At 53.8% G+C, this 15,609-nt stretch overlaps 1 protein-coding gene across 2 annotated transcripts in view; it reads left to right on the forward strand.

The window, feature by feature from the left end:
- Window positions 1–13,655, forward strand: part of LMX1A (LIM homeobox transcription factor 1 alpha) — a 42,357-nt gene extending 28,702 nt beyond the window's left edge. For both annotated transcript variants that reach the window (XM_062003900.1, XM_062003899.1), the window contains exons 3-8: window positions 6,630–6,862; window positions 11,582–11,751; window positions 11,903–11,980; window positions 12,092–12,161; window positions 13,102–13,275; window positions 13,495–13,655. In XM_062003900.1, coding sequence (XP_061859884.1) covers window positions 6,630–6,862; window positions 11,582–11,751; window positions 11,903–11,980; window positions 12,092–12,161; window positions 13,102–13,275; window positions 13,495–13,655 — 886 coding nt within the window. The remainder of the gene's footprint in view (window positions 1–6,629; window positions 6,863–11,581; window positions 11,752–11,902; window positions 11,981–12,091; window positions 12,162–13,101; window positions 13,276–13,494) is intronic.
- The last annotated feature ends 1,954 nt before the right edge of the window (window positions 13,656–15,609 follow it).

Genomic DNA, 15,609 nt, shown 5'->3' on the forward strand with positions numbered 1-15,609 from the left:
CTTGCTGCAAAGCGAGTGAATTCTCCAATAAACCCAAATCTGCTGAGAATACATTTTACAAACATGCAGTGAAGTTGGCCGCTTTTGTTTGGGCGTTTGTTAAGCATTAACTAAAGAATGCCATGGTCCAGCCTGCTCGGTGTGAAACCTAATTCTCCCCCTTTCTGGAGCCATGGCATGGAGTGCTCAATTTTTTTCTCTCTGTAGGACTGCAGCCTTCTGGTACTCCAGCCAAAAAACACTCATATTTTAGCAAGCTTAGCCCCGGCCCCGTTGCCAGGCAGTAAAGCGAACACTTGTCCGCCTCGGGGGGAGGGACCTGGGAGACGGGGAAGGGTCAGGAGAACAGTCCCAGGGGAAACATCCCTCCTCTGTCCCACTGGAGAGCTCTCTGAGGGCTTGGGGTGTGTGGGGAGGGAAGGAGAGGGGCAGCTGTGGGTGCTTTCCTCCGTAAGCACCAGAGCCCAGAGTCCCAGGGTAGGTTTGGAGGTCCCCAGGATTGCTGATGCTGGGTTGCTTACTGAATCACTCTCCTCATCCCCAGGCCATGCCAGCCTGTTCTCAGCGGCAATGAGATGGACTCAGCCATTTCCTAGTCGCTCCCATGGCCTTGATACTTCCCCTGTCAGGGCTGAGGGTCCATGTGGTGTCCCCATGGCTGTGGCTGGGGGATGTCCTCAACAGGCACCAGACATAAGGGCTGCATCTATTCCCTCTCCTGCTTGGCTGTGGTCCATGCCCTCTGTCTCATCCTTTTGCCCCATGAGGGCCAGAGGGAGAGAACAGGATGATGTGAGCCCAGCAGCAGCAGGACAGTGGCTCGTTCCCAAGCCATGGGTTCAAGTTTGACAGTAACTGGCATCTTTCCACTGCCAGCCTGTTCAGGACCTGGTGCTGCTGTCCTCCCTTCCGACAAGTGACAGTGAATGAGAAGATAACCCAGTGCCAAGACAACTCAATCCAGCATCCTCACTCCCCACAGAGCCCTGCAGCTTGCTGCCAGCACCTGCCACCAGCCTCTTCCCTTACACCAGGCATGGCCATCGACCGGTGCCCATGCCAAGGTCACGGCTCTGGTGGGGGGTCATGGCTTTGCTCTCTGGAGAGCTGTCAGTTGGGGAGCTCCCTGCTCCTCTGATGGGTCAGTTGGGGTCTGCTCAGTCTCCTCCTGGGTGATGACTGGAGCAGATGAATTGATCAGACCTGTGCAACGAGGTGCTGGCATCCCTGTGGGCAGGGATGGTGAGCAGGGCAGCTGCTTTGTAAGGACCAGTGCCCAGCCCTCAGTCAGGAGCCCACAGGGTCACTTGAGGGTCTGCCCTTGCCCCTTTCATCGCATCCCTGGGCCAGGCTGGTGCAGGCAGGGAGGAAAGCCTCCCTGCACCCCCCAGAGCTGCCTTGTGTTACCCACCACCTGAACCAAGGCTGTGCAGCGTTTGAGATTTGTCCATCAGTATTTAATATCGGCGTCCCTGAGCCGCTGCTCCCTCCCCAGGGGGCTGCCAGGGGCCGTGTTTGTATGCGGGGCACGCAGGCAGACAGCAGCCGGGAAGCGCCCGTCAATCACAGCCCCTTTCAGCCTGTCACCTCAAAATAAAGGCAGAAAGAGGGGGCGGTGGCTCTGCTGGGAAACCAGGGCTGCCCACACCGCTCCAACTCCACCGGTGCCCCCAGGACAGGATGCACTGCCCCACAGGTGGCTTTGGCCACGGGACAGAATTTCTAGGTGTCAGTGATGCTGCGTGGATGGGAAAGCCCAAAGCAGAGGTCTGGGATGGGTTTCTCACAGAACTACAGAATCATAGAATGATGGGGGTTGGAAGGGAGCTCTAAAGATCATCCAGTCCTCAATCAGGGGGCACAATAACGTGTCCAGACAGATTTAGAAACCTCCAGAGAAGGAGCCTCCACACCCTCCCTGGGCAGCCTGGGCCAGGGCTCCCTCACCCACACAGCAAAGAAATTTTTCCTGGTCTTTAAGTGCAACTTTTTTGTGTTCCAGCTTATGGTCCTTACTCCTTGTCCTATCACTGGAGACATCAGAAAAGTGTCACCCCATTCTCCTGACACCCACCCTGTAGGTACTTAGAAGTGTTGATGAGGTCTCCCCTTAGACTTCTCCAGGCTAAACAGCACCAGTTCCCGCAGCCTTTCCTCATCAGAGAGATGTTCCAGTCCCCTCAGCATCTTGGTAGCCCTGTGCCGGACTCTCTCCAGAAGCTCTCACTGTCACCACTTTGATGGGGCTTTGACTGAGCTGTACTCATTGAGTGGGCAGGGGGAAGGAGCTAGGCACAGAGCTGAAGATCCCAGAGGTGAAGGAACATCTCTGGATCCAGGCTGGGGTGACTTATTCAGGCCAAAAACATTATATTACTTTCCAGGTCTGGTGCTGAAAGAAAACCTTCAGCTCCAGCTCAGGCTGACCAGGGGTGTTTCTGAGTGGGGGTTATCCGTGCTGGAGTTATCCTATGTGGAATTACTCCTAAGTGGAATTATCCATGCATGGGATTATCCATGCATGGGGTTATCCATGTTTGGGGTTATCAGTGCATGCTCTTCATTCCCAGTCCCTGTAGAGGAACTGGTATTGTCCAGGACTGATCCAGGGCTGTGGGTATCTGGGACACCAGCGATGCCCTTTGCTCTCTCCCCATTACTACCTGTGGTAGGCTGCAGTTTTTCAACCCCTGACCTTTTAGTGCCTAAGATCTGGGTTTATTGTGGGTTTGTAAGTAGCTCTTTACGGTCTCATGCTGTGGAGGAGCTTTTATGGGGATTTCTCTTCATCTCACGTTGCCCAGGGCTGGGATAGTGCTACATTGGGCAGTGAAAGACACCTCAGCCCTCTGGCATCCCTCAGCAGGAGCTGTTGGGGACTCAGCAGTTTGGAAATCAAGTCATTTATTCCTAGACCTAAGTATGCCTTTAAGTGTCTGATATTAGGCAACCATTTACCTAAACCTCGCATCATCCTGTTTTACAACATGCTTCAGGGCTTAGAAACATCCATCACTCAGCTGGTGCTGCTGTGCCTAATTGGCAAAGGTTTATGGCTCTCTAATCAATGCCCTGAAAAAGGAGATTTTGGGTACATTCAGTCGTGACAATTAGGTAGTAACATAATAGCTTATCAGTGTTTTATTACTGAGAGCAGTTAGTAATCCCAACAGGTAGGGCTTAAACTTCATTTAAGCAGGAGGAGAATGTGTTATCAGATGAATACAAATCGCCTCCACTTTGACATAAAAGAGACATAATTAAAGATAAAATGACTACAGAAATATTAACACAAGCCTGTGTTTCTCTGAGCTGGAACAAGAACAAATGACCCTTCAGAAGGGATGCTTCTAAGGGAATATCCATCCCTCTCCTCCCAGGGCAGTCACAAGGACGTTGGAAGTAGATACATCTTACAGACAGGCAGTTGTATGTAAACCTGGGAAACAGTTTAATGTACTACTAATGCTACTAATGGTATTATCTGGAATCATAAACTCCCAAACCTCCACCTTTTAATTGGTGATTTTCCACTTTCTGTAGCAAGAACGGTGCTTTATCGAGGCCTTATAAAAACTTCTTTCCTAATTCCTGGGGGATGCTACAGTTTGCTGAGTACACTGAAAACATGGCTGGAACAGAGAGGGCAATGCACCTCATCCTCATCTTGGGAAGGCCCGGAGGGAGCTGGCATAGCTCACACACTGGCATGAAGTGTCTGTGAGATGACCCAAGGTGGCAGGAGGCAGATGCAAATGAAACAGAGTACATTTATGGACCCTTGACACCCAGCCCCAGAGGCTGGTGGGCATCGCTGGAGAATGGCAATGTGCCCACATCTGGTGGGCAACTCTTTGCCTCTGGTGCTCGGTGATGCTCTGTAGCCAAATTTGCCCGTTGGCATGGGGAAGCAGGAGTTCTCTGCACCTGCACATATCTCCCCTCCTCACACTGATGGTGAGATTGCCTTGCCCGGCCTCGCTGGCCATGTTGATCCCTGATGCGCCGGGCACAGATGTGCCCAGCTGCTGCTGACTCTCCCTGCCTGTCCCCCTCCGGCCGTTTCCATGGCTGACCGTCTTGTTTATCTCCTGTTGAGCAACTAAAGCAGTGAAATGAAAAAGTGAAATGAAGCCTGGCTAGGATTTCAGGGGAGCAGAGGCTGCCCCTGGGCTGCAGCAAGACGCTGCCAGGAAGCTTTTGTTCAGCAGCATCTCTGCTGCACCCTCCGTGGAAGCTGCCTCGGGGGCACACACAGACGTGTGCCTTGCTCTGAGCCCCGTCTCCTTGTTTTATGGGCTACAGAGCTCATCACAAAAAACCTTTCTAAAATGATCCCCGTTTTCTGATGGATTTACTGTGGGGGTTTTGCATGCATCTGGTCTTTCCTTGTTGGATTGGAGCTGACTCGGCACTTTTCATTTCCTCTGTGGTTTTGGGGGTTTTTTTGTGGGTTGAAAACCTGCCCTTCTCCTCCCCAGCCAGCCAACCCCAGTGCCCCAGCCCCACAGATCTCCCCCAGGGATGACACTTGGGATGGGGACTATGGAGGTGGGAGCTATCTGGGGCCAGTGGAAGGCTGGAGGCTGCGATCCCTGTGCGGGTCCCTGGGGCATCCCCGGGCTGGGACATGGGTAATGCTCGGAGATAACCTCTGCAGGATGTGTGTTGACTTCTGACTTCTCTTTCTGGGCCAAAGTCATCAAGACAGAGGAATAGTAAAGTCCATTTCCCACAGATATTTAGGACAAGGCTGGGTAAACAGTGTTTTTTTTTCTTTAGAGGGCATAAACCAAAAAAAGAGATATCTAGGGGTGGCAAAAGGTTCTGGGTTGGTACTTTCAAATATCTGTACTGGGGAAACATCCCATTAACTTAAAACATCCAGCCCAGAGTTTAGCTCCAGGTCCTCCTAAACCAACCCTAATGCTGCTACCCCTGCTCTACTTGCCTCAGTTTCACCACCTGTAAATCCCTGCTCATGCTACTGAGCTCCTCGGTAGAGATAATTAGAGACAGAGAAAGAAAAGCTCTTTTTCCAGCCTAAAGTGTTGTTGCTGTTGTCAACAACAACATGTTCATGGTTTTTAAGAATAAAGCCAGTGTGTTGAAACTTGGGAACTGTACAATTAGGGATTCCTCAAACACTGTCACATCAATGTCAAGGAACAAACTGAGCTTTTTCTTTTCCTTTTGACACATCAAGTCTTCAGTCTATCGCCAGCCTTAACTGCAAATTTGCTGCCATGGAGATTTTTAGAACGTATTGGACATTCCTGATGTGTCTGGTAACCAGGCCTGAGGGACAGGGTGGTTTGTGGGTCACCAACAGTGTGAGTGCTTTCTTCAGACGCTTGTTGAGAGGCAGGGATGAGCTCGCTGGCCCCATTACTATCTCCAGCATCTCCCCACATCTGTGTGTGAGCCAGCAGCAAGTGGACATGTAGGATTGGTTTGCTAAAAGTCATGTGGATGTGAGGTATGTCCCTGTGCTGGTGGTGATTGGACTGTTGGGTTTGATGTCTGTTTGCTCTTCACCTGGAGTATCCAGGCATTGAGGTCTTTGTCCTTTGAGCAAGTTTGTGGTGAGCACCAGCTAACAGGTCAACCAGCAATGCCAAAACTGACCCAAAGACAGCATCTCTCCTTGGCACAGGGCAAGGCTGCAGCACATGTGGGGTGCCAGCACCGTTGTGCTTAACCCCTCACTGCATCCAGTGGGGTGAAGCAGTCATCCTGTGCCCATGCCCATCTTTCCACCCATCTGTCACATGAAGGGTGAGAGCTTTGCATATCAGAGGCCCTCCTGGGGACTTTAACCCAAAGCAGTTTCACAAAGTCAAGGGTCAGAATTTGGTTTATGAGCCACAATTTCAGAAGGCTGAGAAACAGATAATTGATTAAGGTGACAGATAACAGAGGGGAGATTGCCATTGATAAATGCAGTTACTGCAGTAGTGCTGATGTGTGGTAAAAATTATGATCAGCACCAGTGCTGGTCCTGGAGACTCCTTGCCACAGAGTGAAAAAGCACAGTTCTTACCAAGGTGTCACTGGGTTGAGGAAGAGGAGCACAGCCCATCCACTGTCTCCTCTGGGTCTCCAGTCTCTAAGTCGAGTTGAGAAGAAGTGGAGCTGAAAGGGCTCAAAAGCTGTGTCTACCTCTCCCTGGGGACTTTTATACCCCAAATTCTCTACCTCCTCTCTGGGTTGCTGTTTAATGTGGTTTGGCTGGAGAGCTGAGGGTCAGAGTCATACATATTTGGCGTATACCTCTTTTTTGCTCTTTTATCATACATACATGTCTTATCACACTATGGGGTGTCAGAGGGGTGTCACCTTGAATATTAATTTCACTGTTATTAACTGTACATTGTTAATATTAACATGAACGAAGCAATTCTCTCTGAGCACCACAGCCGTGCTGAAACCGTTTTGAAGCTGTTTTTTCTGCTGGATCCCACGATTTACAGCCAGAACGAGACCGTCCTGGCTCTGCAAAGCTCCCTCTCTCTCGGCTGTTTCTCACGCTGGCACTGGCACTTTTAACCCTTTATGTGCCATCCCCACACCATCCCGTTGCCGGACGCTGCCGGCCGTCCCAGCGGGGTCTCCTTTTGCTCCCGCAGGCTCTTCGCGGTGAAATGTGCCGGGTGCCTGGAGGCCATCGCCCCCAGCGAGCTGGTGATGCGAGCCCAAAAGAGCGTCTACCACCTGCGCTGCTTCTGCTGCTGCGTCTGCGAGCGGCGCCTGCAGAAGGGCGACGAGTTTGTGCTGAAGGAAGGGCAGCTCCTCTGTAAGGGCGACTACGAGAAGGAGCGGGAGCTGCTGAGCTTGGTGAGCCCAGCTCTGTCGGATTCTGGTAAGGGGCTGCCCGTGCCCAGCGTCTTCCTGGCTGGTCCCGCTCCGAGGCCCCTGTGAGTGCGGTGCAGGGAGGTTTGGGCTCTCTGCTCTGAAGCTCTGCCCCTCTATAAGAAGCTTTGCATCCTCTAGACACAGTGTCTTATGCCTCAGGGAGCTGATACCTTGGCAGCAGAGGGGCCGTGGGGCTGCTCTGGGGACCATCCCATCTCATTAGGCTCATTTCTGTAAGGGTTTGTGCTCCTGGCCTGTGCAGAGCACCAGCACCCCATCCCAAGAAGTGTACAGCCTCCCTGGGTGTGGGAGGGAGAGCTGTACTGGCTAAAGGTAACATCTCCCACCTCCTCACCTGGCGAAACAGAGGAGCTGCCTCTGCTATAAACACACTGCAAATGAGAGTTTTCTTCCTGCAAAAAACTCACAGCCCCAGGCATCCCACTGAGCACCTTGAACTAAACCTTCTGTATCCTTCCCCTGTGCCTCACCTCCCCTGTGGGGGACTCTGGAAAGGCTGAGTGCATGAAGTGAGCTGTTTCTGCTGTAGCCACCCTTCTGAACACAGAAGGGAAACTGAGGCATGAGGCTAAGACATGAGCTGGCTGTAGGGAACCTGCAAATCTGATGTCCCCAGTGGCTTCCAAGGCAGTCAGTGGCCGGAGCCAGATTGCAGACCTGGCATGGTGACACTGGGGGGACACCACAGAGCCAAGGAAGGGCTGCGGGAGAGGTGGCACCACGGGCAGAGGTGGGTAGGGGGGCTTGCATCTGCTCCAACCAGGGTGGCACTCAGGTTAGGTTGGCCAGAGCATCGTATCAGCATTAAAATTTGTATCTACAGTCAATGCAAACCAAACCTGATTATTTCCCAGGCAGCCAAATTTAGTAAGAAAGCCCAGCAATTAGGGGCTGGGGGGGTGAAAATTATCTGCTAGTAGAAGCCCTCATGTTAAGGCAAAGCCTCCCTCCTACCTCTCTCGGCTCCTCTTCAAAACCATCACCAGGGGAAATCTGCTCTGCAGAGGGAAGGATTTACCTTCAAAAGACTGTGCTCTGGAAAGAGCTGCTGGGAGCTGAGGGGAGCTCATCTTTTCCCTAGTAGAGCAAAGCACTGCCTTTTGAAAAACAGGAAAGAGCAGCTTTAGGAGCCCATTTAGGAGGGGCTTGTTAAGGTGTGAAGCAGGACAGGTCACAGACACAGCAAAGCCCAGTGTGGGAAGGTGAATGGAGGGGGGCATAAGGATGGTTTCAGTGGGCATAGTGCAAAAGCTGCCCAAAGCCCATATTTCTCTTTCATATCGTGCTCCTCTGCAGCATGAAGCTGGCTGTTCTGAGCTCTACAAGTCCACTGAAAAGAAAGAACCAATCCTCTTCCCAAATAACAGTGATGATATTTAAAAAGTAAAGAGTGAGGCCACTGGAGGAGGTGGCTGAAGGGAGCTGCTGAGTGATGGTCCAGTGCTGGAGGAGCTGGAGAGGCTGGAAAGCAGCAGGATGCAGTGCTGGCTTTTGCCTTAGCCCTGGGAAAGCTGATTGAGGAATTGTTATTTTTCTCCTTATGGGATGTGCAAACTCTGTCAGTTAAAATAAGAACCACTGAGGAGATGTCATGCAGGAAAATAAGTGACTCGTCCACAACGGTTTGGGCTCATTCCGAGTGGGGGAAAAGGGCAGTTTGGGAAAGGTTGGGGAGCTTTTCCTCCCCAGTGACTCATCAGCTCCTGGTCCAGCCCTGTTGCCAGGGGCTCTGGCCAAACCAAGAGCTTCAGCTAGCAAAAACCTCCGGGGGAAATACTTCTTTTGGTGGAAACTCCAGCTGAGACCTGGGGGATGCAAAGGGCCAGCGTGGGAGTCAAAAGGGCACGGCAAGCCCTTGGTTGCTCAGAAACCCAACACGAATCCCCTGGCACCCTCTGGCAGCCCGTGGCTGGGGGTCCCAGCCCTTCTTGCCTCCTCACAGTCCCCAGAAGGTAGCCCCACCGCTGTCCCCTGCCTGCTTTTGGTGGCACGGTGGCGGCCAGCCCCCGCGCACACCCCGCGTGGATGCTCAGCCTGGGGCGGCTTTGCCCCTCTCCTGCTGCATCCCCCCCGGGGAACCCCCCACCACCGCAGGGATGAAGGGGGATCCTCGCCCCGGCAGCGGTCCCGGCTGCCCTTCGGCAGCAGCGGTGGCTGTGCCCGTGCAGCCGCTCCCCCTCCCTCGCTGCTTTGAAGCCCTCCCTCTCCCTCCCCCCGGCCGCCGCGCACCAAAGGCCACTTTATGAGAAAGCGGAGATAAAAAGCGAGCCATATGTTGTCTGTAATCTCCCAAACCCCCGCTTCAATTACTGCCTCCCCCGAGCCTCCGCCGCCCAGCCTAAGTAAACAAGCCCCTCTGAAAGAGGACCCCGCTTTCCAATTAAAAGCGTCCTAACGTTTCTCCTCTCCCTAAATCCTCCCGAGCGAGGAATGTCCTGGCCCCGGCGGCGGGATGCGGGCTCGGCGGGTCGGACCGAGGGCAAGCCGCACAATATCCAGCGCCCCGGCCCCTTCCCGGCTGACGTCAGGGGCAGCCCCAGACACTCATTAATTTCTCCCCCCCCTCCCCTTCCTCGGTGAGGAAAAGCTTGAAAGGGAGAGTTAATTAAAAGTAATACCCCGCCAAATCCAGCTCCGCTTTTCCTTCTTTCCCTTTGACACTGGGAGGGATTTGGGGAGCAGGTGTTGGGGGAGGGAGGGCTCCAGGGGACTGATCCGAGTGGGTTTTCCCCCATGGTGTGGGTTTTGAGCATCATTTGCTTGATGGAGTCCATAAGCCTCTGGCTACCCCCTGCCAGACTCTTCCCCTCCCCAACTGGAGGAGATTGGGGTGCTCACCTTGTTTTGGGGTGCTCACCTTGTTTTAGGTTGCAAAAGGGTTCAGGTACCAAAATTTCTTCATTGGTTGACATTCCTCCTCCCAATATTTGTAAAAATCTCTACCTTTCCATCAAAACTAAACTCCTTCAGGTTTCAGGAAAGCAGGCAGCTCCTCAGAGCACAGCCCCTGCTTGTGTTGGCACTGAGAAGGAAGCAGCGGCATCTGCTGCTCAGCCCCTTTAGCCATCAGAGACTCCACACCCTGAAGGTCTCTGGTACTTGGGCTCTCAGACCTACTGCATAACTCCATCCCTCATGTTGGGACACGTGGGAAAACAGCAGCTTGTCTTCTCCATTGCTGCTGCTGCCGTGGGCGTGCTGTGGATGTGCCCTGAGGGAGCAGGGAGCTCAAGGCAGCAGCAGCAAGGCTCGGGCTCCCAGGGGCCAGCACCCAGCTCCAGGCTGTCTGAGGATCACCAGCATGAAGACATTTCTCCCTGTGCCAGCCCTCACCATAGGGAAGGTCTCTATGTTGGCTGGAGAGCCCAGGAGGGAGCCCAGCAGTGTGGAGAAAGAGGCAACTGGTACCTGAGAGCATCCTCCAGTGAGATCATTGCCTCCCTGCAGATCTGCTCCTGTCTTTCCCCATTCCCAGCTGAGCTGCTGTTGGATTTATGCTTCTCTGATGTGGGTGATCCATGATTAGCTCTCGCCATAGCGTTTGACCTGACCTGCTTTCACCATGAGTTACTCTGGGCCAGACTCAAACCCCACTGATACATCCCCATCACCCAGAGACGTGTCAGCCCCAGGATGGGCCTCAGGCCAAGCACAATCCTGCAGCCTTCACCTGCATCAAACCAACACCTCAGCTCTGCTATCGATTCTCAAATGGATGGTGGGGGAGCTTTCTGGAAAAGGCTGTCGGTGATTTACGGCTCATGAGAGGGAGACCTGTGCTGTCAGACCTCCATTACAGCCCTGCCACACCGGCTGAGCAAGCAAGGTCATTGGCACGGTGGCGAGGCAGGAAATGAGGAGGGCTGGGAAGAGGCAGAGCACAGCTGAAGGCTTTCCCAGAGCAGCTCCTGCCTGAAGGCCTCGTGGGCCTGAGTGGCACAGAGCAGCAGGGAGATGCACACCAGTGCCTGGGAAAGCAATGGAGCGGCATATTGCAGCCAGTACCCGAGGGGTGAAGCTTGAAAGCAGCCTGGGCTTCTGCCCAGGGAGGTTTAAAACTCCACAAAAAAGGGGAAAATGCAGGAGAAAATATGCCCCTTGTATCACTGATTAAAAGTCTATGCTCTAAATGGAGTTAACCTCCACGGTAGGGCAAATCAGGACAGGTTTGTGAGGTCTTGGTTAACGTGTTGCCCTCTCTGAGCGTCTCTGCTCACCTGCACCCTGACTTCTCCCAGCCTGGGCAGAACGAGCAGATGCCCTGTGACCAACTGGGTAGGGGGAGAGCCCCAGGGGCACAGCAGTCCTTGCTGGCTGCTCTCCCCTCATCAGGGATGCAACCTGCTGTCTCTGCCCCAGCTGAGGCCTGGCAGGAAATCTCTGTGGAGCAGGCAGGGATTTGGGTCTGACGGAGGGAAAATCAGGTGTCCCAGGGTCTCACGTTGCAGCTGCTCAGACTGTTGGGGAAAAGAAGCACCAAAAAACAGATCTGCTGGCTGAGCAGTCCCCAAACTGCGAGCTGCAGCAGCTTTCCCCTTCTCAGAGCTGCAATGTGGCAGCCAGCCCCAAACCTCAGCTCCTTACACACGTTCACAAGGAGACCCCCACCAACACCAGCTTAAGTCCCTCAGATTGTTTTGGATGTGCTGGGAAATTGTGTGCATGGTCTGTAAAGGACCTGAGCTTTTTTTTGCCTCTTCCTTAGGCAAAAGTGACGATGAGGACAGCATTTGTAAGGTGGGCCAAGCCTCAGGGAAGGGTGCTGAGGATGGGAAGGATCACAAGCGGCCCAAGAGACCCCGGACAATCCTGACCACGCAGCAGCGGAGAGCCTTCAAGGCATCGTTTGAGGTCTCCTCCAAGCCCTGCAGGAAGGTATGGGGAGAAGGGCCATTGCTCTGCCACCTCCAGCCCCTGGGATGTCCCAGATGCTGGGCAAGGGCTTGCCACAGCGGCTCTGTCCCTTCCCAGAGTTCCCTTGACTAGCAGAGTGGGCTGAGACACTGCTGTCATTCCTCTCTCCAAGGTGCGGGAGACCCTGGCAGCTGAGACAGGGCTGAGTGTCCGTGTGGTGCAGGTCTGGTTCCAGAACCAGCGAGCAAAGGTGGGTACGAGGGGGAGCTCACTGCCAGTGGCTGGTGCCTGGGCTCCCCTCCCTCCTTGCTTTGTCTAGGGGGCAATTACACCCTGTTTTTCCCCCCTTCTTCTCACCCAGATGAAGAAGCTTGCCAGGAGGCAGCAGCAGCAGCAGCAGGATCAGCAAAACACCCAGCGCCTGAGCTCAGGTACCCCACTCACACCCAGCTCTCCCTGCACTCAGAATCTTCAGCCTTGGCTGGAGCAGTGGGCTGAGGCCAATTGCAGGAGGTTTAACAAGGCCAAGTGTCAGGTCCTGCACTTGAGCCACAACAACCCCGGGCAATGCTACAGGCTTGGGGCAGAGGGGCTGGAAAGCTGCCTGGTGGAAAAGAACCTGGGGGTGTTAATCAATAGCAGCTGAGCATGAGCCAGCAGTGTGCCCAGGTGGCCAAAAAGGCCAATGGCATCCTGGCTTGTATCAGCAGTAGTGTGCAGCAGGAACAGGATTGTTCCCCTGTACTGGGCACTGGTGAGGCTGCACCTCGAGTGCTGTGTCCAGTTCTGGGCCCCTCACTACAAGGACACTGAGGGACTGGAGCATGTCCAGAGACGGGCAGTGGAGCTGGGGAAAGGTCTGGAGCACAAGTCTGATGAGGAGAGGCTGAGGAAGCTGGGGGTGTTCAGCCTAGGGAAGAGGAGGCTGAGGGGAGATATGAGTAGTCTCTGCAACTACCTGAAAGGAGGTTGTAGTGAGGTGGGGGTTGGTCTCCTCTCAAGTAACAAGAGCGATAGGACAAGAGCAAATGCCTCAGGTTGCACCAGGGGAGGTTTGGATTGGAGATGAGGAAGAATTTTTTCCCTGAGAGAGTTGTCAGCCCCTGTCCCAGGCTGCCCAGGGAGCTGGTGGAGTCCCCATCCCTGGAGATATTGCAAAGCGTTGTAGCTGAGGTGCTGAGAGCCAGGAGTTAGTGATGGGCTTGGCAGGGTGAGGCGACGAGTTGGACCTGATGATCTTAAAGGTCTTTTCCAACTGTTCTACGATTCTATGACTTTCCCTATTCCCAGCCCTCTCCGGGCTTCCTTGGGAGCTGGGCCCCCAAAAAGCAGCAGCCTGGCTTTAACCAAGGACCTCCTCTTATCTTCCAGCCCAGCCAAACGGCGGTGGTGGCAGCGTGGGGCTGGAGGGGATGCTGAACCCCTACACCACTCTGCCCCCACCCCAGCAGCTGCTGGGCATGGAGCAAAGCGTCTACGGCTCTGACCCCTTCCGGCAAGGGCTCACCCCGCCGCAGATGCCCGGAGACCACATGCACCCCTATGGTAAGGCTCTGGGGCTGCCCCCCTGCCTGCTCTCCTTTGAGGAGATGCTGGGTTGTGATGGGAAGCTGTGTGGTGGGGGCTGTGGCAATTCTTGGGAAGATGGCTGTCCACTTACCTCTAAATCCTTATGCTGCTAAAGCTTGGGGTGCCAGACACTGTCAAGGTGCCAGAGGAGAAAGCAAACTCTGAAGCCCTTCTGCTTATTCCCTGCTTCCTAAGGTGCTGAGCCCCTCTTCCACGACCTGGATAGTGATGATACCTCGCTGAGCAACCTGGGTGACTGCTTCCTTGCCACGGCAGATGCAGGGCCACTCCAGGCACGAGTGGGGAACCCCATCGACCACCTCTACTCCATGCAGAACTCCTACTTCACCTCCTGAGTGCCGCGTGGTCCCTGGCACGGGGCAGCCATGGCCACCGCGGTGCCCCAGGAGGGGCCGCAGAGCCCCCGGGGTTGGGAGGGAGGGGGAAGCGATACTGCTGGGATGCTGTCAAACAATATGTTGTAGCTTGGGATTCCCAAGGAGCGAGTTAAGTTATGGGTTGCATAGTTTCATGTTTCTCTTAGGAGCCTAGGATTAGGGACAGGAGTGGTTTTTGCAGCTGGCTGGTGGGTTTTCAAATTTCAAACAGGGAACCACATTTCTCGTTTCAGCAGGGGGAAAGGCGGGGGGGAGGGGGGTGCTGCTGGAGGAGCATCTCGGTGCTGTGTCCCCTCCTCAGCGCCTCTGGGAAGAGCAAACTGCTGACCTTCATGGGGAGAGCCCAGGGCACCAGCCAGGCTTTGAAATTTGAAAAGCTGACACAACACTTAGGGGCAACACAGGGGAAAAGTTCTCTGCGGGGTTTTCCCTCTGTTCCCTCGGCCAGCTTGAGCGCTCGCTGTTCAGACACAGGGGCTTTTTCAGATAGATGTTCCCCTGTGAACATAGAAAGCTAGAAACCCCTAACATGGTCCCCATGCCCGAGGATGGGGCTGTGTGTGTGTGTGTATGTGCGTGTATGTGGGCACAACACACGTGTTGTGTGTGTGTGTGTGTGTATGCAGAGCCGTGGGGCTGTGGGGGGATTGTACCACACAGTCACACCTGCCAGATTGTATCAACAAAGTTTATTTCTAAGTCTATCAGAAATTTACTGTACAGCAAAAGTAACTTTATTTTCAGCGTGAACCATATTTAAGGAAACACTCAGTGCACTTAAGTTATGAGATGAAATGATTTACTTTTTATAAGCGTTATGTTTTAGGTTGCAAAAGCCCAGTGGCAGGGAAGGAACGTCAGTTCATTTCAGGTGGTAGGTTTGGGTTTTGGGCTCGGTTCTTTTTTTTTTGGTGCTCTCAGGTTGCCCCACTGGTTTTGAGGTGCAGTTGAAACCCAAAGCAAGGCTGGCTTCAGGGACCAGCTCCTCTGCCAGCAGATTGATGGGGACAGCGTGGAGGCCAGCTCCTCTCCTCACTGCTGGACGTGTCTAGGAGGTGGGTGCAGGGTACAAAAAGCTGCTGGAGCTGGTGGACATCCCAGCCCTTTGGGGCTCAGCCGTGCTTCTCTGCATCACCTCTCCTTCCCATGGCAAGACACAACCCTCAAATACGGGTGGTAGACCAGTGTGAATTGCTCTCCTGGCTCTGGAAAACACCACAGCCTGTATCACCACCCCTGAGGAGATAGAGAAAGGAGGGGAAGCGCTGCATTTCCCACCCTGAGCTTGGATTCATATCTGCAGGAGCTGTGAGAACCTGGGGAACGTTCTCCTTCATGTCGGGCCTTCAGCTGACCCTCACCTCATCCCTGCTCTCGTTTTCATGCGTTGTGTCCTTTTTGTGCTGCTGTTCACAAATGATGTAAGTGACAACCCTGTAAAGACATGCAAGTGACTGTGAGGCTCGAAACACTGGCTCATGGCCGCCGTACGATGTGACACTGAATGTAGCAGGGGCCCAGAGGTGGCTGCCCCGGCGGGAGATGCTGACACACTGTCAGGAATCACGTACCAAGATGAAAGTAAAAAGACAAAAAAAAGATCTCTGGATAAAAAGGAAAAAAAGCAAAAAAAGCCTGGTCTTTTCTTGTGTGGAGTGTCTGCTTGACTTGGACAGACAGGGGTTTGGGTCGTCTCCAAAGACAGTGACATGTTGGTTACGGTATAGTGAGACCACGGGGAGAGCTGCTACCCCTCAGGTTTTCGACATCAAATGTTGTCTGATCTGGGATTAAATTGGCCTTTGAGTGTCTTCTGTGGCCAATAGACAGAGGTTGGTGGATCTAAAAGGTGACACAGCTATCTCTGGCTCACACCCAAAGGGGCTTGCTGGGGTGGTTCTCCTCCAAGCGC

Source organism: Colius striatus, chromosome 10, assembly GCF_028858725.1.
Source record: "Colius striatus isolate bColStr4 chromosome 10, bColStr4.1.hap1, whole genome shotgun sequence".
Lineage (NCBI taxonomy): Eukaryota > Metazoa > Chordata > Aves > Coliiformes > Coliidae > Colius > Colius striatus.